This window comes from Bos indicus, chromosome 26 (genome assembly GCF_029378745.1).
Source record: "Bos indicus isolate NIAB-ARS_2022 breed Sahiwal x Tharparkar chromosome 26, NIAB-ARS_B.indTharparkar_mat_pri_1.0, whole genome shotgun sequence".
Lineage (NCBI taxonomy): Eukaryota > Metazoa > Chordata > Mammalia > Artiodactyla > Bovidae > Bos > Bos indicus.
In genome coordinates, this window is record NC_091785.1 from 10,584,750 (window position 1) to 10,611,470 (window position 26,721).

The 26,721-nt window shown below is 40.8% G+C and overlaps 1 protein-coding gene across 1 annotated transcript in view; it reads right to left on the bottom strand.

The window, feature by feature from the left end:
* Positions 1-26,505, bottom strand: part of ANKRD22 (ankyrin repeat domain 22) — a 37,323-nt gene extending 10,818 nt beyond the window's left edge. The window contains exons 1-5 of the mRNA XM_019953223.2: positions 26,214-26,505; positions 10,897-11,088; positions 8,791-8,898; positions 3,499-3,576; positions 242-340 (exon numbers count right to left, since the gene is read on the bottom strand). Of these exons, the coding sequence (XP_019808782.1) occupies positions 242-340; positions 3,499-3,576; positions 8,791-8,898; positions 10,897-11,088; positions 26,214-26,234 (498 nt within the window). The 5' untranslated portion in view covers positions 26,235-26,505. The remainder of the gene's footprint in view (positions 1-241; positions 341-3,498; positions 3,577-8,790; positions 8,899-10,896; positions 11,089-26,213) is intronic.
* Between the last annotated feature and the right edge of the window lie 216 nt (positions 26,506-26,721).

The window sequence follows — 26,721 nt, forward strand, 5'->3', positions numbered from 1 at the left end:
TTCCCCATCCCGAACCCTCCTCCCTCCTCCCTCCCCATACCATCCCTCTGGGCCGTCCAGTGCACCAGCCCCAAGCATCCAGCATCGTGCATCACTGGGTTCTAACTTTAATGGGATAACTTGACTCCTTAATAATTTGCTATTAACAACTTCAGGGGCAATTTATTTATGTCAACACAAGGCCAACGTTAGAAGGTGATGCTGCTGGAAGGACCTCAGACCGTGGTCCACAGATCCTTACCTTATTCTTTATCGTGGGGTTTGCACGGGCTTCAAGGAGCAGAGGAATGAGCGTTTGGTTTTTCATTTCACAGGCATAGTGTAGTGCAGTGCAGCCATACTGAAACACAAAAGACCAACAATACAACGGCTCCATCGGAACCTTACACACCGTACGTGTGGCTTCTTCAGCAAGTACTTTTCATATTTTGTCTTACACCGCTAAGCCAAACCAACAGTCTGCAAACCATCCACGTGCAATTGCATTTCTTGTGCTCAAAAAGCCTGTTCTGCCTCAGTGTGTATATTATCAACATCCTGTAAGTCATCCATATCGTCCCTTCTTGTTTTCTGTTGCAGACTAAACAAATTCCGCTTATAAAAGGCTGATGCTGAACTATCCCAGGGTTTCTTTCTACAATTCTGGACAATCACCACCTTGATTATGTTACCATCTTTTCTCTTAAAGAGTTCACAAGTTTTTACAAATATCATCCTTTATGGTTCATAATCAAAATGCCTCCAGTCTGAAGAAGGTTGCTGGTGCTCAGATGTTATAGCATACCTACGAGATCAGTGCTGGTCCACATGGTCATTGTTCATCCTTGCTTTGTTGTAGCTTATATTATGTTATAAGCTTATATTATTATATTATATTATAGCTTATATTATGCTATACAATAGCAGATCTACTGCTGCTGCTGCTGCGTGGGTCTAATTTAAAACACTGACAGTCAAAGGAAATTTATAGCTGAGATATTCGTGCCCCAAATTTTGTCTTTTAAAAAGCAGCCAAATAACTATGATTTTGAATAATAATATTCAAGAAGTGAAGAAATAGTATGCTTGACTGTCAAGACTAATAAAATTGACTCTGGATCTTATTCCCCAGAAATTCCTCTAAGATTATAGGAAATAATGCTGCAAACACTTATTTTTTATTAAATGATAACATGTTAAATGAAGATCTGGATCTGAGTTTTTCCATGTGAAATAAATAGGATCTAATTACCTAAAAATGCAATATACTACATTATTTAGATTTGGAAAATGGACCTTAATATTTAGATGGTTTTTGAAAAATAGTGGGGAAAGAGTATGTCTGCATGTATGTGCTTGTGTGTATGCAGAAATGTGATTTTTCTATCAGAGATGGAGAGAGACATAGATAGTGAGAAAAATGTCCTAGGGAAATTTCAGTCATAGGCAAAGTTGTAAACCTTTTTTAAGGGAAATTAAGTTTGCAATTATTATTACGAACACATTTTTTAAAATAGATACATTCTCTGTTGACTCATTTATATGCATCCTTGGTGTAGCAAGTTGAAAATCATCAACTACTAAGTTAGAAACTAAGAAGCTCTGGATGAAATGATCTTTCAAGACATTACACGTGTTTTACATATTTTAGTTGTACAAATGACACTAAATAAGCAGAATCTTGAATTAGACAAGACATCAGAAGTCATCCAATACAGTCTCTAACCACAAATGGTTAGACAATACTTAAAGCAAACACTATTAAAAAAAGAGAAAAAAAGAAATACAACTTTTGAATTTAAATAAGAAGACCAAGCAATACCTGCAACAAACCTTTTAGGTTTTTTAAACATCTTACTTAATACATTTTAAAGTTATCTAAGAAAATGATGATGCACAGTCTATCTAAATTAATCCAAAAATTCTACCTTAAATAAAAGGGAAAACATTAATTTCACAAATGTATTCTCTTGGGCATTCTCCTCCTGTATCTCTCTCTCTCTCTCTCTCTCTCTCTCTCTCTCTCTCTCTCTCTCTCTCTCACACACAGAGTGTGTTACCTCCATTTAAACATACAGTCTCTAACCACAAATGGCTAGACAATACTTAAAGCAAAAACTATTAAAAAAAAAAGAAAAAATAAATAAATATACCTTTTGAATTTAAATAAGAAAACCAAGCAATACCTGCAACAAACCTTTTAGGTTTTTTAAATATCTTACTTAATACATTTTAAAGTTATCTAAGAAAATGATGATGCACAGTCTATCCAAATTAATCCAAAAATTCTACCCTAAATAAAAGGGAAAACATTAATTTCACAAATGTATTCTCTTGGGCATTCTCCTCCTGTATCTCTCTCTCTCTGTCTCTCTCTCTGTCTCTGTCTCTTTCTCTCTCACACACACACACAGAGTGTGTTACCTCCATTTAAACAATACCAATATAACCAAAACTAAAATTACAATAATGCAAACATGGGTAGGGACATTTTTTCATCACACAAAAATGGTAATAAACATGCACACACACAGATGTACACAGCATAAAATACACAGCATGGATGTACACAGCATGGATCGTAAAGAAAACCTAAGAATATTGGTTTTCTTAGGATCAAATTTCAACTTGCGTGCCCTTTCAATAAAGAACTGGGAATCAAAGTTTCATTTTACTAATATAAGCAAAATTTCATGCCAGTAAACTTCTGATCCCTATATTATCATGTAAGAGAAGATGAGTACACGAGTATGGAGCAAAAGGTGAAAACAAAATCTTATATTTAAACAGGAAGAAAGTAGCTTACACTGCTTCTGTTATCACTGTTTTTACTGTCATTTGGATTTCTCTTTGACCTTTGCCCTTATTTTTCCTTGGTTTGCAGTTGGGGACCTTCTCACCAGTGGGTTGGGGTTTTGGCTGCAACAGCTGTTAGGATTCATTGAGCACTTACTGTGTGCCAGTTACTCTGCTCAGTGCATCACATGATGAGCCTTGTAGGAACTAGTGATGTCCCCATCTTACAGATAAGGAAACCCAAGAGTCAGGTAAGTTTAAAACTTGCCACAACTTGCATACGTAACAACCGGCAAGGTTTACGCACAGGCATTGGGGTTCCAGCTTAACTACTGAGAATGCACTTTTGTAATCAGAGCCTCCATTTTTATTACCTTCCCACTACTGGTGGAGCAGTTCTCTTAAAAATGTCCTATATTCAATAAAAGTATTAATCCCATGAGATCAGTGGCAATCTCAAGGTTGCCTGACATAGTAAAAATGAAGAAGAAAAAAGAGGGCAGGAGGGAGTGAGGCAAAGGAGGGAGGGAAGAAGAAAGGCAAGAAAGGAGGAAGGAGCAACTAACTGTTCAAGTGTTTCACAAAATAAAAAACAAGCAACTTTATAGATGACAAGTATTGTTGTTCAGTTGCTAAGTCATGTCTGACTCTTCTGAGACAAGTATACTACCCATAAATATCATTTTGAATGTTATTTCAAAGTGACTAAAAATGTAAGCTTACACAGTCTATGGCATTAACGTCAACACCAGCATTAAGCAGCATTCGTACAAGAGCCTCATTCTGCTTCGTCTTTGACACCTGTTACAACAGCAAGCACAAGAAGAACAAGAGAGGGTTATTTACAAACATTGTCTCCATCTTATATCTGGAATATTCCCATCAATAGGCTTTATTTTAATCCCAACATCCCCCTGCATCTATGAATCATTCTTAAATTCTCCCCACCCCACCCACTGCCCTCCCATAACAACTAGGGAAAGCCATAGTTGTCAGAGTGTAATCCTGGAGTAGCAGCATCAGCATCTGGGGACCTAGAAATGCAAAATCTAGGGCGCCATCCCAGACCTGCCAAATGCTACTGAGGCTGGAGTCCAGTGACCTGTCTTTCCTTTCCTCACTCAAAACCTTTCTATAACATCCCGTTGCTCTGGGGACAAAAGCAAAATCTTCAGCCTGTGGCAATCCCCATATATTCCACCCTCCGCTTATGGCCTCAGCCATCTCAACCACACCCCCTGGCTCACCTTGCTCCAGCCACATTGGCCTCTGTTAGTCTTTCATCCGGAGAAGGCAATGGCACTCCACTCCAGTACTCTTGCCTGGAAAATCCCAAGGACAGAGGAGCCTGGTAGGCTGCAGTCCATGGGGTCGCTAAGAGTCAGACATGACTGAGCGACTTCACTTTCACTTTTCACTTTCATGCACTGGAGAAGGAAATGGCAACCCACTCGAGTGTTCTTGCCTGGAGAATACCAGGGACGGGGCAGCCTGATGGGCTGCCGTCTATGGGGTCGCACAGAGTCGGACACGACTGCAGCGACTTAGCAGCAGCAGCAGCAGCAGCAGTCTTTCATCCCCACAGGCTGCCCTGTGCCATAGAAGAGTTGCACTGAATGTTTCTTCTGCCTAGAAGCCTCCTCTCTTTCTTCTTTGCCTGGTAAATATTTCACCCTATGCCCCTCTTCCTCCAGCAGGCTTTTTCTGACCTACCTGTCCAGGCAACATCCCTCTCCATTGACCACCTCTGTGTACCAACTACCTCATGAGAATTTTGTAAGTTTCTTTCACTGTTTGATTGAGTGACTCATTCTTCACTACCATCTAACTCTCATGAGGACAAGGACCAAACCTGTTTGGTGCATCATTGTATTCCTAATACCCAGCACAGTGTCTGGCACATAAAGGGTTCAGGATGGGGAACACATGTATACCTGTGGTGGATTCATTTTGATATTTGGCAAAACTAATACAATTTGTAAAGTTTAAAAATAAAATAAAATTTAAAAAAAATAAGTATGTGGTGAATGACTGAAAACATGAATGAAATTAACTAGGGTCCTCGGAAATCCACTTTTTCTGCCTAGTCCTCTGAGATTCTGATCACAGGACACTTTGAGCATCCCCCACCATTCCACTGTGTAGGGAGCATGGCTGTCCCTATTCAAGTGGGTATGTCCTGGAGTTAAGCACCTTTATCATTTAGGAAGCTCCTTAGAGCTGACTGTGGCTCAGACCATGAACTCCTTATTGCCAAATTCAGACTTAAATTGAAGAAAGTAGGGAAAACCACTAGACCATTCAGGTATGACCTAAATCAAATCCCTTATGATTATACAGTGGAAGTGAGAAATAGATGTAAGGGCCTAGATCTGATCGATAGAGTGCCTGATGAACTATGGAATGAGGTTCATGACATTGTACAGGAGACAGGGATCAAGACCATTCCTGTGGAAAAGAAATGCAAAAAAGCAAATTGGCTGTCTGGGGAGGGCTTACAAATAGCTGTGAAAAGAAGAGAAGTGAAAAGCAAAGGAGAAAAGGAAAGATATAAACATCTGAATTCAGAGTTCCAAAGAATAGCAAGAAGAGATAAGAAAGCCTTCTTCAATGATCAATGCAAAGAAATAGAGGAAAACAACAGAATGGGAAAGACTAGGGATCTCTTCAAGAAAATCAGAGATACCAAAGGAACATTTCATGCAAAGATGAGCTCGATAAAGGACAGAAATGGTATGGACCTAACAGAAACAGAAGATATTAAGAAGAGATGGCAAGAATACACAGAAGAACTGTACAAAAAAGATCTTCACGACCCAGATAATCATGATGGTGTGATAACTGACCTAGAGCCAGACATCCCGGAATGTGAAGTCAAGTGGGCCTTAGAAAGCATCACTATGAACAAAGCTAGTGGAGGTGATGGAATTCCAGTTGAGCTATTCCAAATCCTGAAAGATGATGCTGTGAAGATGCTGCACTCAATATGCCAGCAAATTTGGAAAACTCGGCAGTGGCCACAGGACTGGAAGAGGTCAGTTTTCATTCCAATCCCAAAGAAAGGCAATGCCAAAGAGTGCTCAAACTACCGCACAATTGCACTCATCTCACACAGGAGTAAAGTGATGCTCAAAATTCTCCAAGCCAGGCTTCAGCAATATGTGAACCGTGAACTTCCTGATGTTCAAGCTGGTTTTAGAAAAGGCAGAGGAACCAGAGATCAAATTGCCAACATCCGCTGGATCATGGAAAAAGCAAGAGAGTTCCAGAAAAACATCTATTTCTGCTTTATTGACTATGCCAAAGCCTTTGACTGTGTGGATCATAATAAACTGTGGAAAATTCTGAAAGAGATGGGAATACCAGACCAGCTGACCTGCCTCTTGAGAAATCTGTATGCAGGTCAGAAAGCAACAGTTAGAACTGGACATGGAACAACAGACTGGTTCCAAATAGGAAAAGGAGTACATCAAGGCTGTATATTGTCACCCTGTTTAGTTAACTTATATGCAGAGTACATCATGAGAAACACTGGACTGATCTGATCTGATTTAATCCAGCTGTCTTCTCTTTGCAGTTCCCTCCCACCTCAATATCTGCCTTTCTCCTCCTGTCCTCTGATGTAATACAGTCCTTTCTGATCCCTTCCCAGATTATTTCCTCTCATGTCATTTATTCCTTATGCATCACAAATTTACAACTTCAGTTCAGTCGCTCAGTCATGTCCAATTCTTTGCGACCCCATGAACTGCAGCACGCCAGGCCTCCCTGTCCATCACCAACTCCCGGAGTTCACTCAAACTCATGTCCATCGAGTCAGTGATGCCATCCAGCCATCTCATCCTCTGTAGTCCGCTTCTCCCCCTGCCCCCAATCCCTCCCAGCATCAGGGTCTTTTCCAATGAATCAACTCTTCGTATGAGGTAGCCAAAGTATTGGAGTTTCAGCTTCAGCATCAGTCCTTCCAATGAACACCCAGGACTGATCTCCTTTAGGATGGACTGGTTGGATCTCCTTGCAGTCCAAGGGACTCTCAAGAGTCTTCTCCAACACCACAGTTCAAAACATCAATTCTTCAGTGCTCAGCTTTCTTTACAGTCCAACTCTCACATCCCAACATGACCACTGGAAAAACCATAGCCTTGACTAGAAGGACCTTTGTTAGCAAAGTAATATCTCTGCTTTTCAATATGCGTCAGAGGGCAGACATACTGAAACCATAATCACAGAAAACTAGCCAATCTGATCACATGGACCACAGCCTTGTCTAACTCAATGAAACTAAGCCATGCCATGTGGGCCACCCAAGACAGGAGAGTCATGGTGGAGAGGTCTGACAGAATGTGGTCCACTGGAGAAGGGAATGGCAAACCACTGCAGTTTTCTTGCCTTGAGAACCCCATGAACAGTATGAAAAGGCAAAATGATAGGATACTGAAAGGGGAACTCCCCAGGTTGGTAGGTGTCCAATATGCTACTGGAGATCAGTGAAGAAATAACTCCAGAAAGAATGAAGGGATGGAACCAAAGCAAACACAATATCCAGTTGTGGATGTGACTGGTAATAGAAGCAAGGTCCGATGCTGCCAAGAGCAATATTGCACAGGAACCTGGAATGTAAGGTCCATGAATCAAGGCAAATTGGAAGTGGTCAAACAGGAGATGGCAAGAGTGAACGTCGACATTCTAGGAATCGGTGAACTGAAATGGACTGGAATGGGTGAATTTAACTCAGATGACCATTATATCTACAACTTCAGTTCCCATGAATTAATATAATACATGTACAATCAGAGTTGACTCATTCACTGTAATTCATCTTTTTTGCCCAGGCTCCAGCTTTAAACACTGTACTGTTTTAGAGAGCAAGTTTGTGTGTCAACAAATTCTGAAACAGCCTGACCAATCATGGTTGAGACTTTTTCCTCAAAATCTCTGAAAAGGCTTGGAAGTGAAGGCAGATTCCGCCCCACACACACACACACCAAAACTACAAACATTCAAATGCTGTGGACTAAATATACATTTTTAAGAACTTTTTGAGAGTATAAACAGATTATATGTTTGTCAGTGAATTATAGTTTTCCCTCTCTCTCATAAATCCAAGCATCAGAATCAATGTTGCCATATTTAATTATAGTTCTTCAAAATTTATAACATTTAATTACTCAAGGAGATAATCACATTGCCTAGTGGCAGAGTTTGTTCTGGAGCTTATGTTGACAAGAATAACTAACACCCATAGTCTATTAGCCAGAAGGGAAGGGAGTTGGTCACTTAACTGAAATAAATTGCATATATGTTGAGTCATCTCTCAAACGTGGAGCTTGCCAAAAGAAGAACCAGATGGGAAAAACTGAATGAGTCAGTGCAAACCTGTCACTCTATTTGGGAAAAAAAAAACTCAAGCTTAATTTTCTATTCATAATATGACTATATTCATATACCAACTGCATCTTTCTTTACGCAAGCAGATTACTGCACTCCAAAGATTCCTGCAAGCATGAATAAATCTACCAAGGGGAAAGGTGGGCTTCAAATTCTCCGTAAAGATCTCTTATGTTTTTCAGCTTCTGGTGCATATCTCCTGGGATCTGTTTTTTAATTCACACCAGGGTGGGTCCTAAAAGTCAGAAACTCAGAAAGATATGTACAGACTTACACTCTCCTTATAAAAAAAAAAAAAAGAGAGAGAGAGAGAGAAAATAAACAGTAGGGAGGGGATTTTTTTAATATTTAGAATTTTTGCTTTTCCTTCAGAAGATTCGTAATCAAAATTAATTTATTTTTCCAAATAAACATTGCACAGATTATTTTATCATTGACTGATTGACCTGGGTTCCTTTCTTCTTGCTTTACTTCAATCATAGTATTGCATATATGTTGGTAATGCGATTTATAGAACACAAACCAAGAGCTTATTTTTGTTACCATTTATTTACATCTCACCAGTGTAGCAAAAATGACTCATGCTGACGACCTCTTACTCACTTATCTCATGAGTATTGTACTCACCATGAGGAAATACCCAATAAGCAGGACAGGCATTAAGAGGATAATGAGTAGATAATCAAAGAAGGTAAATCTTTTCTTCACAGCATAATGCAAGCAGGTTCTCTGTTTCTAAAAAATCCATAAAAGGACTCTTTATTAATGAAACACTTTTTCAAAAGTCAGATTTTTAAATTATAATATCAAACAATTTAGTCTGTGATTTTTATTTTTGTGATACCCAGGGCACCCTTTTCTGAAGAGTACATCTAATGAGTAAACCCTGCTTTCCATTGACCAGAATGTTGAACACAGTACAGTCGAAAGGAAAAGTTGGGCCACAGAAGAAGACAGTAAATAAAATGTACATTTTACGAATTATCAAAAGATGGATTATCACACTCAGTTTGGGGGAAAAATACATTGAGATATAAACAAAGGACTGAATTTAGTATGAAAATCTATAGTTAGTCCTTAATCTGGGCTTCCCTGGTGGCTCAGCAATAAAGAATTCAACTACAATGCGGGAAGTGCAGGTTTGAGACTTGGGTTTGATCCCTGAGTCAGGAAGATTCCCTGGAGGAGGGCATGGCAACCCACTCTTGCATTCTTGTCTGGAGAATCCCCAAGGACAGAGAAGCCTGGCAAGCCACAGTCCATGGGATCACAAGAGTCAGACATGACTTAGCAACTAAGCTACCACCACCACCCCTCTTTAATCATCAATGGTACACACCAGAGCTTTTTGTTTGTTTGTTTTTAAGGACTCCGGTTAGGAGTGCTTACTCCTAACTCCTAGGTTAGGAGAACTTCCTGAAGGCAGTTCCTAGACCCAAGAAATGAGAAAGCATCAGTTCAAATTATTAATGTATAAGAATTAATAATAGGGGAAAATGTAACAGATTAAACCTTTTAAAAAAACATTAAAAATATTTTTTAAATTGCAGACCAAATACCACTTCTCATAAAATCTCTACTTAAGTATCCACTGAAGTCCTTTCCATCATCTCCATGAGCAGGGTGGCTCAGGTTCTCTGCCAAACAGAGCTAAGCTGCCTCCTCAGCCCATCTTGGTGTTGACAAACATCTCCCTCTCTCAGCTTCCTAACCACCAAGTCTCCTGAGAGGGCATGAACCCAGACACATCTGTCTTGGCTGCCCGCTGTCACCACAAGGCCACCCACCTGGTTCCTCAGCTGGGTGCTGGGGCAATCATGTCACACTCCACTAAACTGCCTATCTGTTAGACTCAGCCCAGCCGTGACTTGCTTTTAAACCCAACAACACAGAGAATAGGAAGCACAAATAAGAAAGTCCAGCAGTGATCCATTTTCTGATAATATATTATTACTCCAAATGCGGAGTTTGAAGTGACTTGGAAGGGGCAGGTGGGGCCTTATGGGCTATTTTCTGCCATTGAATGTACTCGAGTTGGTACTGGGCATTCACAATTATTACAAAGAGTGACTTTTAATATTTATTCAGTGTCCTTTAAATGTCAGCTTTACTGTGATGCCAGAATTGGACATTCCCATCGGGTTCTGAAAGGATGTTACAGCATCTCCTGTCTGGTTTCAGGTAGCTTCATATTTATTCTTTGCAAATGTCTTACTGAAATTCTTTTATTCCATAAGCAAATTATAGAATCTTCTGGAGATCAGAACATTGACATAGTAGACAAAAGTCTAACTAATGAAATAGCAGCACCAGGTCAATACTTGTTTTCCAGGGACTCTTGCCAATTACTTTTGTAATAGTGAGGAAGATGAGCAGGGAAAGAAGAAGGGCAAAGAGAAGCCTGGGGAGGAGGAGAAGGAGGAAAAGAAAGGAAGATACTCTTTGCAGACAAATGAGTGAACCATTCCTGTTTTGTTTTGTTTTTTCCATAAATGCAAGGACATAATCGCTATAAAACCAACAAAATACGCCTGCTCATGGAACTATACCTACCCATGGAATTAGGCTTTATTTTGCTTTTTAGCCCAATGACATGGCCTCAATAAGTGTCAGTCTCTCTAAAGTAAGGCCAAAAAAAATTTTGTTTGTATTAAGAACTGCGAACAACAAGCAAATGACGCCCACTGCTTCCACTGGGCCAAGGGAAAGGCATTACCGCGGTCATAGCCTCACCTGGTTTTTGAGATTCACATCAGCATTCCTTCTCAGAAGGAAGGAAACAATTCTCATGTGCCCCCGCCTGCAAGCACAGATCAAAGGGGTGTCTCCATTAAAGCCGTCTTGGATGTTGATATAGCTGCCGTCTTCCCTCACCCACCGCCACACTTGACCCAGGTCATTCTGATAGGCCGCCTGGCAGATGGGCTGAGGAGAGGAAAACAAAAGCAGGCTTTGAAACAGGAATAATTAAACTACAGCCAAAAAAAAAAAAAAATCACCTGATACCTTGAAATTCAGTGTTTTGGAACACTTGTCCTCTGCTTTGTAGATGAGATCTTGGGTCTCCATTATGCCTAGTCTTAAGTCTAGGACAAGCATAAGGACACAAGGAACCTGTTATGATTTCCTAAATTGCTTGGCACACAGGCATGTTCATCCAAGACCAGCGAGTGAAAGAATGGCTACGATATTACCAACTCAGTAAGGAAATCATGTGTTGGGTTCATGGATTAATGTCTGTCAGGAAAGCAGGATTTTACTTAAAATGAAATCAGCCTATGGGAGGAGTTCAGGGCAGCACCAAACAATGAGTTAAAGACATATGACCACCTGCTCCCTTCCAGCACACCCCACCAAGGAGCTCTGCACAGTGGGAAAGACCTATTTCAGACAAATAATATACAAATAATGAATTATATAATTAGTTGCAATTAGATGCTTTTTATTTTATAAAGCATTATAAGGAACTTTGCAAAAAACAGTGGGAGGTTCTGAGCCTACCTAATCTTGCCTAATTTTCCCTCTTTGCTCTCCCTCTGAACTTCTCTCTTTTTTTCAATTTGTTGTTGTTTAGTCGCTAAGTCATGTCAGACTCTTTTGCAACCCCATGGACTGTAACCTGCCAAGCTCTTCTGTCCATGAGATTTCCCAGCCAAGAATACTGGGGTGGATTGCCATTTCCTTCACCAGAGGGTCTTCCCAGGGATCGAACCCACATCTCCTACACTGGCAGATGGATTCTTTATCACTGGGTCACCAGGGAAGCCCATGTTTAATTTTCCCATCAGGGCCTCTGCCCTTACTACCCCTTCTACAAAATAAACAAGCTAAACAAAACACTTTTCACCTCTCTCCTTACCTGGCTAACTTCTAGCTTATCCTTCATGTCATAAACTATTTTCATATTATCTAAGTCTTTGCTGACTGCAGCATTCCTTTACAGCAACTGGCATAATTATACCTCTTTTCTTACTTATAATTGTGTGTTTCACACCAGTGTGAATCAGGAGGTGTTGAGGCCACGGTGACTGAGGGGAAGCACTGAAGCTCAGGCTAGAAATTCCACTTGAATAGAGACTACTTAATTCCATTCACCACCACAGCCCCAGAAAAGATTGCTGAATTTGATCATTAATGACCATTCAGAGATCAGTTTCATGCAGTGTTGGGCAGCACTGGGAACAGAGTAGAAAAACATTAAATATTTTCAGATTTATTTTAATTAGACAGTATTTAAAAAACACTAAAAATACCTAGCACATGAATCATACTTAGTTGATGGAAGTTATTATTATCACTTCTGGGTTTCCCAGGTGACATTAGTGGTAAAGAACCCACGTGTCAATGCAGGAGACATAAGAGACACAGGTTCGATCCCTGGGTCAAGAAGATCCCCTGGAGGAGGAAATGGCAACCCACTCCAGTATTCTTATCTGGAGAATCCCATAGACAGAGGAGCCTGGTGGACTGCAGTTCATGGAGTTGCGGAGAGCTGGACATAATTTAGTGACTAAAACAAGTATTAATTAAATTAATCAGTAGTATCGGCCAAGAGGAAAAGAAATAGTGGGCAGAGAGGTTGCAAGAGAAGCCAGAAAAAGACATGGCCCAAATGCAAATGAGGCAAAGCTTTTTTTAATTATAAAATTAAATTGTTATGAATGTTCAAACTACCGCACAATTGCACTCATCTCACACGCTAATAAAGTAATGCTCAAAATTCTCCAAGCCAGGCTTCAGCAATATATGAACCGTGAACTTCCAGATGTTCAAGTTGGTTTTAGAAAAGGCAGAGGAACCGGAGATCAAATTACCAACATCTGCTGGATCATGGAAAAAGCAAGAGAGTTCCAGAAAAACATCTCTTTCTGCTTTATTGACTATGCCAAAGCCTTTGACTGTGTGGATCACAATAAACTGTGGAAAATTCTGAAAGAGATGGGAATACCAGACCAGCTGACCTGCCTCTTGAGAAATCTGTATGCAGGTCAGGAAGCAACAGTTAGAACTGGACATGGAACAACAACCTTTCCAAATAAGAAAAGGAATACATCAAGGCTGTATATTGTCACCCTGCTTATTTAACTTATATGCAGAGTACATCATGAGAAATGCTGGGCTGGAAGAAGCACAAGCTGGAATCAAGATTGCTGGGAGAAATATCAATAACCTCAGATATGCAGATGACACCACCTTTATGGCAGAAAGTGAAGAGGAACTAAAAAGCCTCTTGATGAAAGTGAAAGAGGAGAGTGGAAAAGTTGGCTTAAAATTCAGCATTCAGAAAATGAAGATCATGGCATCTGGTCCCATCACTTCATGGCAAATAGATGGGGGAACAGGGGAAGCAGTGTCAGACTTTATTTTTTGGGGCTCCAAAATCACTGCAGATGGTGATTTCAGCCATGAAATTAAAAGACACTTACTCCTTGGAAGGAACGTTATGACCAACCTAGATAGCATATTCAAAAGCAGAGACATTACTTTGCCAACAAAGGTCTGTCTAGTCAAGGTTATGGTTTTTCCACTGGTCATGTATGGATGTGAGAGTTGGACTGTGAAGAAAGCTGAGCACCAAAGAATTGATGCTTTTGAACTATGGTGTTGGAGAAGACTCTTGAGAGTCCCTTGGACTGCAAGGAGATCCAACCAGTCCATTCCAAAGGAGATCAGTCCTGGGTGTTCTTTGGAAGGACTGATGCTAAAGCTGAAACTCCAATACTTTGGCCACCTAATGCGAAGAGTTGACTCATTGGAAAAGACTCTGATGCTGGGAGGGATTGGGGGCAGGAGGAGAAGGGGACTACAGAGGATGAGATGGCTGGATGGCATCACCGAATCGATGGACATGAGTTTGAGTGAACTCCGGGAGTTGGTGATGGACAGGGAGGCCTGGCGTGCTGCAATTCATGGGGTCGCAAAAAGTCGGACACAACTGAGCGACTGAACTGACAGTAAAGAGCCTGCCCACAATTCAGGAGGCGTGAGTTCCATCCCTGGGTCCGGAAGATCCCCTGGAGAAGGAAATGGCAACACACTCCAGTATACTTGCCTGGAAAATCCCAAGGACGGAGGAGCCTGGCGGCTACATACAGCCAATAGGATTTCAAAGAGTCGAATACGACTGAGCGACTACACTTTCACTCTCAACTTTTATTTAGACATCACACAATGATTTGGTGGATGACTTGTACAAGCAAATGAGAAAATTCCACGCTGTTATGCATGCTATCTCCACTAGGGAGCAGTTCGGAGTCATAAAAGCACTGACAACAGACATCAGTCTGTAATCAGAAGGAAAAAACAGTCTGTCATATTAGCTAGATTAAGCTGTTTGGAAAAAACCATTTCATTTTTAAAAATTTAACCATAGACCTGTGAAACTTTGCCTCTGATCACTACTACTCACGGACTAGCTTTTGGGAAATGATGGTCTCCAAAACTTAAAAACAGGTGGTTCTAGAGTTAATTTTTCTGTTAAAAAGTAAAGTGTCTTCCTGGTTTGGTTAGACATCCTATACGAATTGTTAATTTTTCTTTTTCTAAAATTTTTGTTGAAAATATTTAAAAAGGTGGAGTCTTTCATGTAGTAATCTGGCTTTCCAGATCAAATATTTTAAGAGCCCACAATTCACACAGGACTCCACACAAAGCTCCCTCTACTTAGGCTGTTCAAAATTTCATTGAGAGTTAAATATGAGGAGGAAAGGAAAAGTGGACAGTTTTCCTGCAAGAGTTGCCCAGTGCCTTGGCGTGTTTTCTCAATCCCATTTGAGCAACATTATTTACAGTATTAACCTGACCTTATTTTTCCATCATTCCTAGGCTTCTTATATCCTAGACACACAGTTTCTGTATTTAGCAATATCTGCTAAAAAAAAAGAAAAGTTTAAAAGTTTCAAGAAGGAAGATAGAATTAAGAAAGTCAAGTGCAAGAAAAGATTGTTGGATCTAATCATTAATAACCATTCAGAGGTCAATTTCATACAGGCTTGGACTTCCCTGGTGGCTCAGACGGTAAAGCGTCTGTCTACAATGCGGGAGACCTGGGTTCGATCCGTGGGTCAGGAAGATCCCCTGGAGAAGGAAATGGCAGACCACTGCGGTACTACTGCCTGGAAAATCCCAGGGACAGAGAAGCCTGGTAGGCTACAGTCCATGGGGTCCCAAAGAGTCGGACACGACTGAATCACACACCAGACTTGCCACAAATTCCTCTCTGATCACACTCTGTGGAATTTCCCAGAAAAGAATACTGGAGTGGGTTGTAAGTTTGGTAGTGAAAGCTAAGAGGGAGCCAGTGGGTACCCAGAGGGGAGCAGCAGGGTCCGGCCAAAGTTCTACCCCCCTTACAGACAGGATGGTGGTTTCAAGTGGTTATAAATACAGGCACTGGAGGCAGAGTTTCTAGGCTCTGATCTCAACTCTGCCATTTAACAACCGTGCTGTTTGGACACTTAAGCAATTTGTGTTCACTTTGTGTCTTCATTTAATAATCACATCTTCTTTATTAGGTTACAAAAAGGGTTAAGTGTGACCGTATAGATAAAGCACATAGCTCAGATCTGACTCATAATAAACCCTCAATTAGTATAAACTATACCCTTACAATTATTTTTTAAAAACATAGGAACCAATGAAGAGGAGCAGAGATGGTTATCAGATAAATAATTACTGAGAGAGTAATGATGGGATAGAAAACAGAAGTCAAAGCATTAACCTTACCAAAGAGAATGACAATTTGGTGCTAAGGAAATTTGAACAGAACTTTATATTAGCTGAATTTTTTGCCAGAAAATCTGAGGTTTGACCTTCATGCTTTATGCTAACATGTTTTTATCATAAATAAATATAGACACAGTTACTCAATAAATAGCAACTATGTTTAAATAGATGAATGGGTTAATGATGTAGGGGAGCAAAATTTGATACCCCAAAATGTGTCTCTTTGGCATGAGGATTAATTTAGGCTGGTTATTTTTAAGAAACTGAAGACTCAGAAAATCTTTCTTTTTACCTCCCACTTAGCTACCAGAAGAATTTAGATAAAAGGGCCTATTACGATTCTTTGCCATGTGTATGAAAGTCACTCAGCTCTATCTGACTCTTTGCAACACAATAAACTGTACAGACCACGGAATTCTCCAGGCCAGAATACTGGAGTGGGTAGCCTTTCCCTTCTCCAGGGAATCTTCCCAACCCAGAGACTGAACCCAGATCTCCTGCATTGCAGGCAGATTCTTTACCAGCTGAGCCACAAGGAAAGCCCAAGAATACTGGAGTGGGTAGTCTGTCCCTTCTCCAGGACATCTTCCCAACCCAGGAATCAAACCGGGGTCTCCTGCATTGTAGGTGGGTTCTTTACCAACTGATGTTAGGCATTTCTGCAAAGAAGACATATAGATGGTCAGTAGGAACAAAAAAAGATGCTCAACATAACTAATTATTGTGCATGCTAAGTTACTTCAGTCGTGTCCAACTCTTTGCAACCTGCTGTCCATGGGATTCTCTAGGCAAGAATACTGGAGTGGGTTGCCATTCCCTACTCCAGGAGATCTTCCTGACCCAGGGATCAAACCCAAGTCTCCTGCGTCTCCTGAATTGCAAGTGGATTCTTTACTGCTGGGAAGCCCCATCGCTAATTATTGGAGGAGGGGTAAACCAGGGAATTGAAACTGACATATACACACTACTATATATAAAATAGATAACTAGAAAGGGCCCATTGTATAGCACAAGGAGCTCTACTCAGTGCCCGGTAATGACCTATATAGAAATAGAATCTAATGCCATTTGCAGCAATATGGATGCAACTAGAGATCATTGTACTAAGTGAAGTAAGTCAGAACGAGAAAGACAAATACCATGTGATACCACTTACATGTGGAATCTAAAATACAGCACAAATGAACCTATCTATGAAATAGCAATAGACTCATACACTATTGGTTGAGATCAGACTTGTGGTTGCCAAGGGGCTGAGGAGAGGGAGAGGGATGGACTGGGAGTTTGGGGTTGGTAGATGTAAACTATTACATTTAGAATAGATAAACAACTATATCCAGTCTCCTGGGATAAACCATAATAAACAAAATATTTAAAAATAAGAATGTATGTATATGTAAAACCGAATCACTTTGCTATATAGCAGAGATTGGCACAACATTCTAAATCAACTATAATTTAAAAATATAAAAAAGGCCCGTTCTAGAATAGAGCTATCACCAGAGATCTCTGCAAGGAGTATGGGGAAAACTCACCAAAGCCTGAAGACCAGGGTCCACTTTGTGTCCCACTGTTTCTGCAGGCCCAGCAAACATCCATCTACCAAATGTTTGCTTTTTCATCTTCTTAAAGAAAAAGGTTCATTTTTGGTTTTTTGGCTGCACCGGGTCTTAGCTGTGGCATGTGGATCTAGTTCCCCGACCAGGGATCAAGTCTGAGTCCCCTGCATTGGGAGCATGGAGTTTTAGCCACCTGCCCACCAGGGAAGTTCTCTGCTTTTTCATCTTTACATGAATTGCCTTCCTCCCCTTTGAAGTCTCAAATCACCACCCCGACATCCTCTTCATATTTAGCTTAAGATGGTATTTAACGTGAGGGTTTCAGCCATTTTGGCGAGCTACTCAGTCTTCCTGGGTCTCTCCCATGTAAACATGTCCTCAAACTTTTGATTGATTTTCTCCTGTGTATCTTCCTCATGCCCATCTAATTCGCAGACCAGCCAGAAGAAGAGGAAGTGTACGTGTCTGGCCTTAAAAATAGTCAAGAGCTGGGTGCTAGAAGCCCACCTCCGTCCACTTTGTATCTCACCTTTTCAGGTTTCCTTGGTGGCTTAGAGGGTAAAGAATCCACCTGCCAGTACAGGAGACCCAGATTCAATCCCTGGGTTGGGAAGATCCCTTGGAGAGGGGAATGGCAAATCCATTCCAGTATTCTTGCCTGGAGAATTCCATGGACAAAGGAGCCTGGTGGGTTACAGTCCACGGGTTTACATTTTTAGTAACATGGAAGAATCTGAGCTGCCTGCACCATTATAGATTCTCTAAAAGCAAAGTTTCTCCCACCACTCCCATTCTCAGTATTGCTTCCCTTTAAGTGTAGAGGATCTTCCTTAACTGTCAGTCTAAAGAAAGATGATGTGGAACTCTGCCTTGATAAGTTGCTTATTAACCATCTGCATGCTGAAGATCCACTCATTTAAAATGTTCCCTGGGACTTCCCTGGTGGTCCAGCAGTTAAGACTCTGTGCTCCCAATGCAGGGCACACAGGTTTGATCCCTGGCTGGGGAACTAAGATCCTGCATGCTCCATGGCATGGCAAAAAGGTGTGTGGGGGAATTAAAATGTTCCCTAACAACTTCTGAGAAGGATGAGTGGCTTTTGATGCAACACGGTTCACGTAAAGAGCCTTGTATATTAACAAAATGTCTTCCCAGAAAAGTCGAGAAAGCATTTTCTTCCTCTTCAATTCAGGAAATCTTAGGGAACAATCAGGAAGGTTTAATTTTATTTGTACAATAAATCTCAAGCCTTTCCTTCTGATGACTTCTTTCTTTACATACTGTGACTTAAATTTCCTAATAAATTCTTTCTTTCAGACAAATTTAAAAAAAAGGCACAAGGTGTATTTGTTGTTGTTGTTGTTTTGTTTGTTTGTTTGTTTGTTTGTTGTCTTTAAGTCCACCATCCTTTATGTTACATGAAGGATAGTCTCAGCAATGGTTGGATTATAAGGAGTAGTAGCAGTGAAGGGGAAATCAAGGCAAGGCACACATTTATCTATTTTCTGTTCTTTCTCCAACAAAGATCCTCTTGAGAACGTGATGTTGTCTTCACTGCCAGAAAGTTAAAGAAGCATCATGACCACACTTGAGACTGAGAAGCCCTGCAGTCAGTGATGAGGACCAGGAGAAGGCAAAGGCTTGTTTGAGGAGAAGGGGCAAAGGAAGCATGGGTTCTAACTGCTAGATTTAGCACCTCAGAAGCCCTGTATCTCCCCACCAGCTCAGAGCACAAAAGAAGCAAGTGCAGAGCTTTGAGGAGGAAGTAGTGTTGAGGCAGGAGATAGATGGGCCCCAATCTGAACAACTGGAGTTTCTTCCCTGTGGACAGATACTCCAAAATAGCTGGAGGAAGAGAGGAGCTGAGCCCTACCCAGGTAAGAGATAAAAGATCACATATTCCTCATTCTCGAAGACAAGGAGACCTTCCAGATGACACCTGTGCAGAAAGACTCTTTGAAGGTCAGAGGGGGAGGCAGCATCACCTCATAGTAAGTGATGTCAACTTCCCATAGGCCTCTTTGCTAGAATCCATCTTGGCTGAGAGACACATATGCATACTTAGGAGGCTCCTGGGATGCACCAAATATATCAGAACCCAGCAAAGCAAGGTGAATGGCCAAAGGAAACCCAGAAGAAACGTCCCATAAAAGTAATTCAAACCACCCCAAGGACAGCACGCTCTCTCTCTGAGCCTGCCTGTGTGTCTTTCCATACGGACTCTTTTTCCTCCTAATAAACACTGTACTTGCTTCACAACTTTCCATCTCTACGTGGAAATTCATTTCCACACAGCTGTGGGGCCAGGGCCTTGTCATCGATCCCTGGCCCCTGGTGGTCTGGTGGCCAGGATTTGACACTCTCACTGCCATGGCCCGACATCAGTCTCTGCCAGGAGCTAAAACTCTGCTTCAAGCTGCTACAGGTCAAGACCACCAGAGGTCAGTGTCACACTTCTTGCTTCCTGTACCCGGGACTTTCTGCCAAACAATGACTGCCCAAGGGTGGGGAGGACCACGTTAAACTGACATTATTTAGAATCACTGGAGCAGTGATGACAAAAAGCAAATCAATCCTGAGTCAGATTCATTAATCTCTAAATTCCAGGCTTCTCTGGTGGCACAGTGGTGAAGAATCTGCCTGCCAATGCAAGAGATACAAGAGATGTGGGTTCAGTCCCCGGGTCAGAAAGATCCCCTGGAAAAGAAAAATGGCAACCCACTCCAGTATTCTTGCCTGGAAAATGCTATGGATAGAGAAGTCTGATGGGCTACAGTCCATAGGGTCACAAAGGGTCAGACACAACTTGAGCACAAGAAAGCACAAATTCTGAATAGACAATAAAACTTCTTATTGCCTGCACCTGGATGAACTGCTCTCACCTGCATGCCTTGCATGTGCTGCTCAGTTATTCCAATTGGCCCAACTTCCCATGCTTCACATTCTCCACACATACATCTTCTGTCCAGGACCCTATCCCCAAGACTAGATTCTAAGACTGATTCATTTTCCCCGGAGTTTAGCTCGAATGTCACTATCTCAGAGAAGCCTTTCAGGTCAAATCTAATTCCATATATACACCCCTCTTAGATACTCTTTCTTTATCCTGTTGCTTCCTTGCTTCCTCTTTTCACTACATATAATACTCTTTTTTTCAGTTTGTATATTCATTTCACACTGGTAGCTCCAAGAGGTCCAGATCCACTTTGATTTTTTTTTATCACTATGTACCAGGAACTAGCACGTGCCTGGAATGTAGTATGTGATCAGTAAATATTGTTGATTAAACAAATAGGTGACTGAATGCATGAATAAATATTTATTAGCACTTAGTTCTGGTTTCCGCTCATACACTGAAGTTATCATTTCCTCTTTGAAAAGTGATTTAGTGCCTTCTTATCATTTGTAAAATACTTAAAATATACAAGGAAGGAATCAAGACATCAACTGGATGCTCTTTGGTGCTCTTTTTAAATACATAATGCCAACATTTTGCAAAGGGAGCAATATACAAACAAAGAAGATACCGCTTGTAAAATTAGGAGGAGGATTTTTTTTTTTTCAACTGCCTTTGCTTCTCCTTTTCCCTCATCTGGAATGACACAGTGTTTCATGCTGAACTGGATCTCACCCAGCCCTCTTGTTTTATGTGGTATCAAAACTGTGACCTGGAGAGGTTAAATGATTTCCTGTAAGGGCCAAGAGTTTCTGGCACAATGGGGACTAAATTCCAGGTCTTCTGGATTTCCATTCCAATGGCCTTTCCACTCATTACATCTCTCTTTCTCTCCCCACTGAGCTCTCCTCCTCAGGAGTACCAGCTCTCCCCAAAAAGCCCTGTTCAGCTGAAATTGCTTTCTCTAGACACTGTTTATTTCAACATGATCCCACTTTTCTCTAAAACATATGCTCTTTTTCTATGGCATCATCTTCCTATCTGAAAAATAGATTCATTTCTAAAACATTAATACCAAGTGTGTGTGTGTGTGTGTGTAAGCACCTCTGTTCATAGGTAATTTTAACATTCAACTTTCCTAAAGTTTAAAGGGCTACATCATTTATCATATGATCCTCTAGACATTCCTCTTAGGGCCTGATTCCCCAGCTGACAAGTATAAGAGCTTAGAGAAGATTCTATAGGTCTCCTAAGCACAAATCCTTGAGCTCTTTAAGTTTTTATACATATTCCTGCTTTCTAACTTTTGTTTTGCAACAATACTTCCCAGTGCAACACTTCTCTACAGCTGAGAGTAAGGTGTACCTCACTGGCACCTGGATTTAGTACCCTATTCTTCTAACTAAGGGAAAGGGCCATAGTGTGTCTTCGTGGGGAGCAGAGTGGTTAAGACCAGCCTCTTTATGGAGGGTGACATGCCTGTTTAGAGAGCTTTAGGGAAAGAGTTTAGCAGATTCACCAGCAGGTAAGCAGGATTTCCCTGAGTATACACAGGTCTCTAGCCAGTAAGTATTCTTTAGTTGCATAACTCTGAACAGGTTCCTGAAACTGTCTTTGCCTCATGTGTGCATGCGTGCTAAGCCGCTTCAGTCATATCCAACTCTGTACAACTGTGTGGACTGTAGCCCGCCAGGCTCCTCTGTCCATGGGATTCTCCAGGCAAGAATACTGGAGTGGGTTGCCATGCCCTCCTCCAGGGGATCTTCCCAACCCAGGGAAGGAACTTGAATCTCTTATGTGTCCTGCATTGGTAGGCATAGCCAGACACATAATAAGTCCAAAGTACATGTTATTATTGTAAATAGTATGAACAGATATGTGTGATAAGAGTTTAAATGAATCAGCCATGTTTAAAAGTTCAGCTTGTGTAACTGGGGGTGATCACTCCAAGCTAGGTTCTCTCACTGAGCTCTGAGCATATCCCCTACTGTAGGCATTAGGAATGACTCTGGGATGCCCCCTCATTCCCTCCTATTTAAAAAAAAAAAAAATTATTGGAGTATAATTGATTTACAATGTTGTGTTAGTTTCTTCTTCTTTCTTAAAAATATATTAGAAACAATTTAAATGTCCATCAGTGAATACATGGATAAAGAAAATGTGGTACATCTATATCTACAATGGAATATTATTCAGACATAAAAAGGAGAAAATTTCTTTTACCATTTGTAACAACATAGATGGAGGAGGAAATGGCAACCGACTCGAGTATTCTTGCCTGGAGAATCCCATGGACAGAGGTGTCTGGCAGGCTATAGTCCATGGGGTTGCAAAGAGTCAGACATGACTGAAGCAACTTAACAGGGGCTCATAACAAAGATGGACCTTCAGGACATTATACTAAGTGAAGTATGTCACACGGAAAAAGATAAATACCAGATGCTCTAACTTTTGTGCTGTGATTAGTGGCTCAGTCATGTCTGACTCTCCGCGGAATCAAATAACAACAATGAAAAACAACAAACAAGCACACACTCACACACATGCACACATGAATATTGAGAATAGATGGTGGTTGCCTGAGACAGAGGGAAGGAAGTGGAAGGTGGGGGGAATGGGTAAAGGAAGTCAAAAGGTGCAAATTTCTAGTTATAAAATGAGTAAGTCATTGGGATGCAATGTAAGCTTGGTAACTATAGTTAATAACAGTACAGTTCTTGCTTGAAAGCAACTAGGGGAGTGGATCCTAAAAGTTATCATCAAAAAATTTTTCTAGGAACTTCCCTGGTGATCCAGTGGTAAAGACTCCAAGCTTGCAGTGCAGGGGTGTGGGTTCAAACCCTGATCAGGGAGCTAAGATTCCACATGCCACATGGCCAAAAAAAATTTTTTTTTAAATTCTAACTACATATGGTGATGGATGTTAACTGGACTTATTGTGGTGATCATTTTGCAATATATGCAAATATTGAATCATAACTTTATACACCTGAAACTAATATAATGTTACGTCAGTTATATCTCAATAAATATACATATGCTAGGTATTAATATAAATAGATATTAATATAAAATAGCATAACTATTAGCAATGCACGACTCTAAAGAGTAGCAGAATATGCACCCCAATTTTCACTTATTAATGTAACAGTTATTTTGAGGTAAAAGCAATTGAGAAAAAGTAGATACAAAGATTGTTCTCTACCCTCCTATTTAATTAAAACAGGATATAAATTTGTGAAGGTGTCTCCCTTCCTTCTCTACCAGCAAACACAAAATTACCTTTGTCCGCCCAGAGAAGGCAACAAAGCAATCCACAGAAACTAGCTCTCATCTTCCCTTAGCTATCTTAAGTATTTGCCTTCCCTCAATTTTCTGCCTTAGGAACTCAAAGTTCTTTTCCTTCCACCTTGCCTCTGATCTACAAACTTGTTGTTCTTTTGTTAAGATGCTGTGTGAGCCCAGGTTGTAAGTACCTCTTTGAGTTATCCAGAGTAGTATCATTTGATACTGAGTTGCATGGAAATACCTTTTATCCCATATCAGTAAACAAAGGATGTCATATCAGTAAATAAAGGATGTCAAAGTCATCAAAGACTGCAGCCACCTCTGACCATCAAAGGTGACCCGGTGAGCCCTGAGGGAACTAAGGAAGAAAACAAAGAACAACCTGCCATCTAGAAGCCAGCAGACTGCGGCCACTCCCTACAGTGAGCCCTGAGAACACACAGGAAGTGGAAACCAGGATATAGGCCCCAGATAGCTGAGATGCATATCAAAGAAATGATTTCAGTGAGCCCAGACTCTGGCGTCTTTCCATACATGGAAAAGCACTAAATTTTTAACTTGAGATATCTAGCTTTTTTTTGTTAACAGTAATCTTTTGTTCCTACTCCTGCCCTTGCTTGCAAAGCTCCTATGTATCCTGGCTTCCCCTTCACCTCCTTGGAGCAGTTTTCTCAGGGTTACTTGAGATGTTGCCTTCTGGGCTTAAGATCCTCAGAGTGTCTGCTGAATAAAACGTAACTCTCAACTTTTAGGTTGGGCATATGTTTTTCAGTCAATACTACCCATGATTCAATATTAATTATGAGCTTTGAATAATGACCTATGAGTTTCTGGGTAAGTTAAAGTCTTTTAGGGATGTGTGTAAGCATATGATGTGTGTGTATGCATGTGGTTGTATTTGCTTTCAAATATCACAGTAAATTCCACATTGCTTTGTCCTCAATATATCTGAAAAGTGAACCATTCAGTCTGCTTCTGAGGATATTCTTATTGATACTGCTAAATAACTCATTGTGTCTTGCCTTGCCTTGACTCAACCACCTGCCACATCAGCAGACCATTAACAATTACACTGCTCACACAGAGATTTCTGTAAGTAATTATTCCTGGGGCCTAAACTACAGTCTGGTCTTCCCTGTTGGTTCAGTTAGTAAAGAATTCGCCTGCAATGCAGGAGACCTGGGCTCGATCCCTGGGTTGGGAAGATCCCTTGGAGAAGGGAATGGCTAAAACTATAGTCTGGCTTCTCACAGCTGTGGTCCTGGCCCAGCAGCATTATCTTAGGCCCAGCCAGACCTACAGAATAATAATCTATATTTGCACAAGATGTTTGAGTGACCTGTATGCACATTAAAATTTGAAAAGCACTAGCCTAAAGCAGGGTTTCTCTCCCAAGAGGTGGTAAGCTGATCACCTACATCAGGATCACTTGAGAGGCTCCTCTACAAAGCAGGTTTCTGGACCCTACCCTAAACTGAGTGAAATAGACTCTCTGGGGTGGGGGGCCCTTAAAACTGCATTTTCAACAAGTTCCTCTCCCCGGCACTTAGGCAATCTAGGGTTTAAGAAAAGCCAGAGTAGCATTTTAGAATATTATACGTGTTGACACTTTCATCTATGAGAGTTTTTCACCAGCTTAAAGTTGCTGGTCAAGACATACTTAGAAATATAAACTAATTAAAGAACAAGTTGACTACAGAAACACACACCCACAACTGGCATTAGACAAAACTGCCAACACTGAGAAACGGCTTTTAGTAATAGACGAATGACCCAAAGAGGTTCTACTGAGCGTCTGCAATGAAATGCAGACAGACAGGCTATTTGTGTCAGAGAGGAGAGGGAGCAAACCGTGAATAATAACATCATTTGCTTTCGTGGACTCTTGTTTAAACATCATTCTCTTGTTCTTTAAAACATTAGTAAAAATCTATTTGATTTTAACTGGTAACTCTCAATATAGGAAAAAGTATTTCTGTATCCATCAGATATGAAAAGAAAAATATCGAAATGCATTCTGTTTTTATCTGTCTTCTATATAGGTACAGGCTTTATTAGTAATGCTAATATTTGAATTTCCTTCTATATAGGTACAGGCTTTATTAGTAATTGCTAATATTTGAATTTCCTTTCAAATAGCAAGAAGAAAGGTGTTACTCTGTATTATATAAATGGTTCCATAAAAGAACCAGGCTATCTTTTGTCTGTTTAGAAAATTCAGCTGAGGACAAGTTTTACTTATCCCCTGGATATTTAACATCAGAAAACAACAACTCCATTAACTCCATCTTCATAAACTTCATTTTATGAATCTAAATTACCCCTATAAACATCTGGACATCATGACTTGTTCACACTATGGCTCTGTCTAGCTAAAGTTTTAGAGCTGCAAAATAATATTGCCTTTAAAATATTAAACATGTCAAAAAGACTAGCACACAGGACCTTGTTTCGACTTAAAGCTCTTACAGAAAGTTAGACAGAAGAAAAGGAGACATATTAACAGGGATAGGAAGTTCCATTTGAAAAGCAGGAGCCAGTTTTAACACCCTGGAAATCTTATTTCCAGAGAACTTACGTACCTCAGAGTATAGGATTCCCATACTGGTCCTTCACGGGTTTACTTCACCTCTACAGCTTCTTGAATCTTCTTGAGGTATTTCCAGTTAATATCCAAGTCCTTCCCAGTCCAGAGAAAGGTCTCTAGAAGCCCAGGTTGGTCAGTGGCAGGTCGTTTCTTCCCACGCCGGTGAGTGTTCTTCCAGCAGCCCAGGCAGCAGCACACCTTCCAGAGAGCCCAGCCCAGTGAAACAAGGGCATTGGTTTACCATGTAATGAATGACCCAAGTCCTGCGTCATCTAATGTTACAACCCCGAGGAACCGGTTTCTGAGTCATACCTACTCTGCCAATGGTGACATGTGAAAAGAAGGAAGCAGAGCTGAAGAGGGAAGGAAAGTTCTCACAGGGGCAGGAAGGACTCAGGGCTCAAAATGGGGTACTGTGTTTGGGACATTTCCTATTGAAATCTGGTTTACAGTGGCTATTAAGAAAGGCTAAGTGCAAACAAACTCACTTGTTAGAACCATAT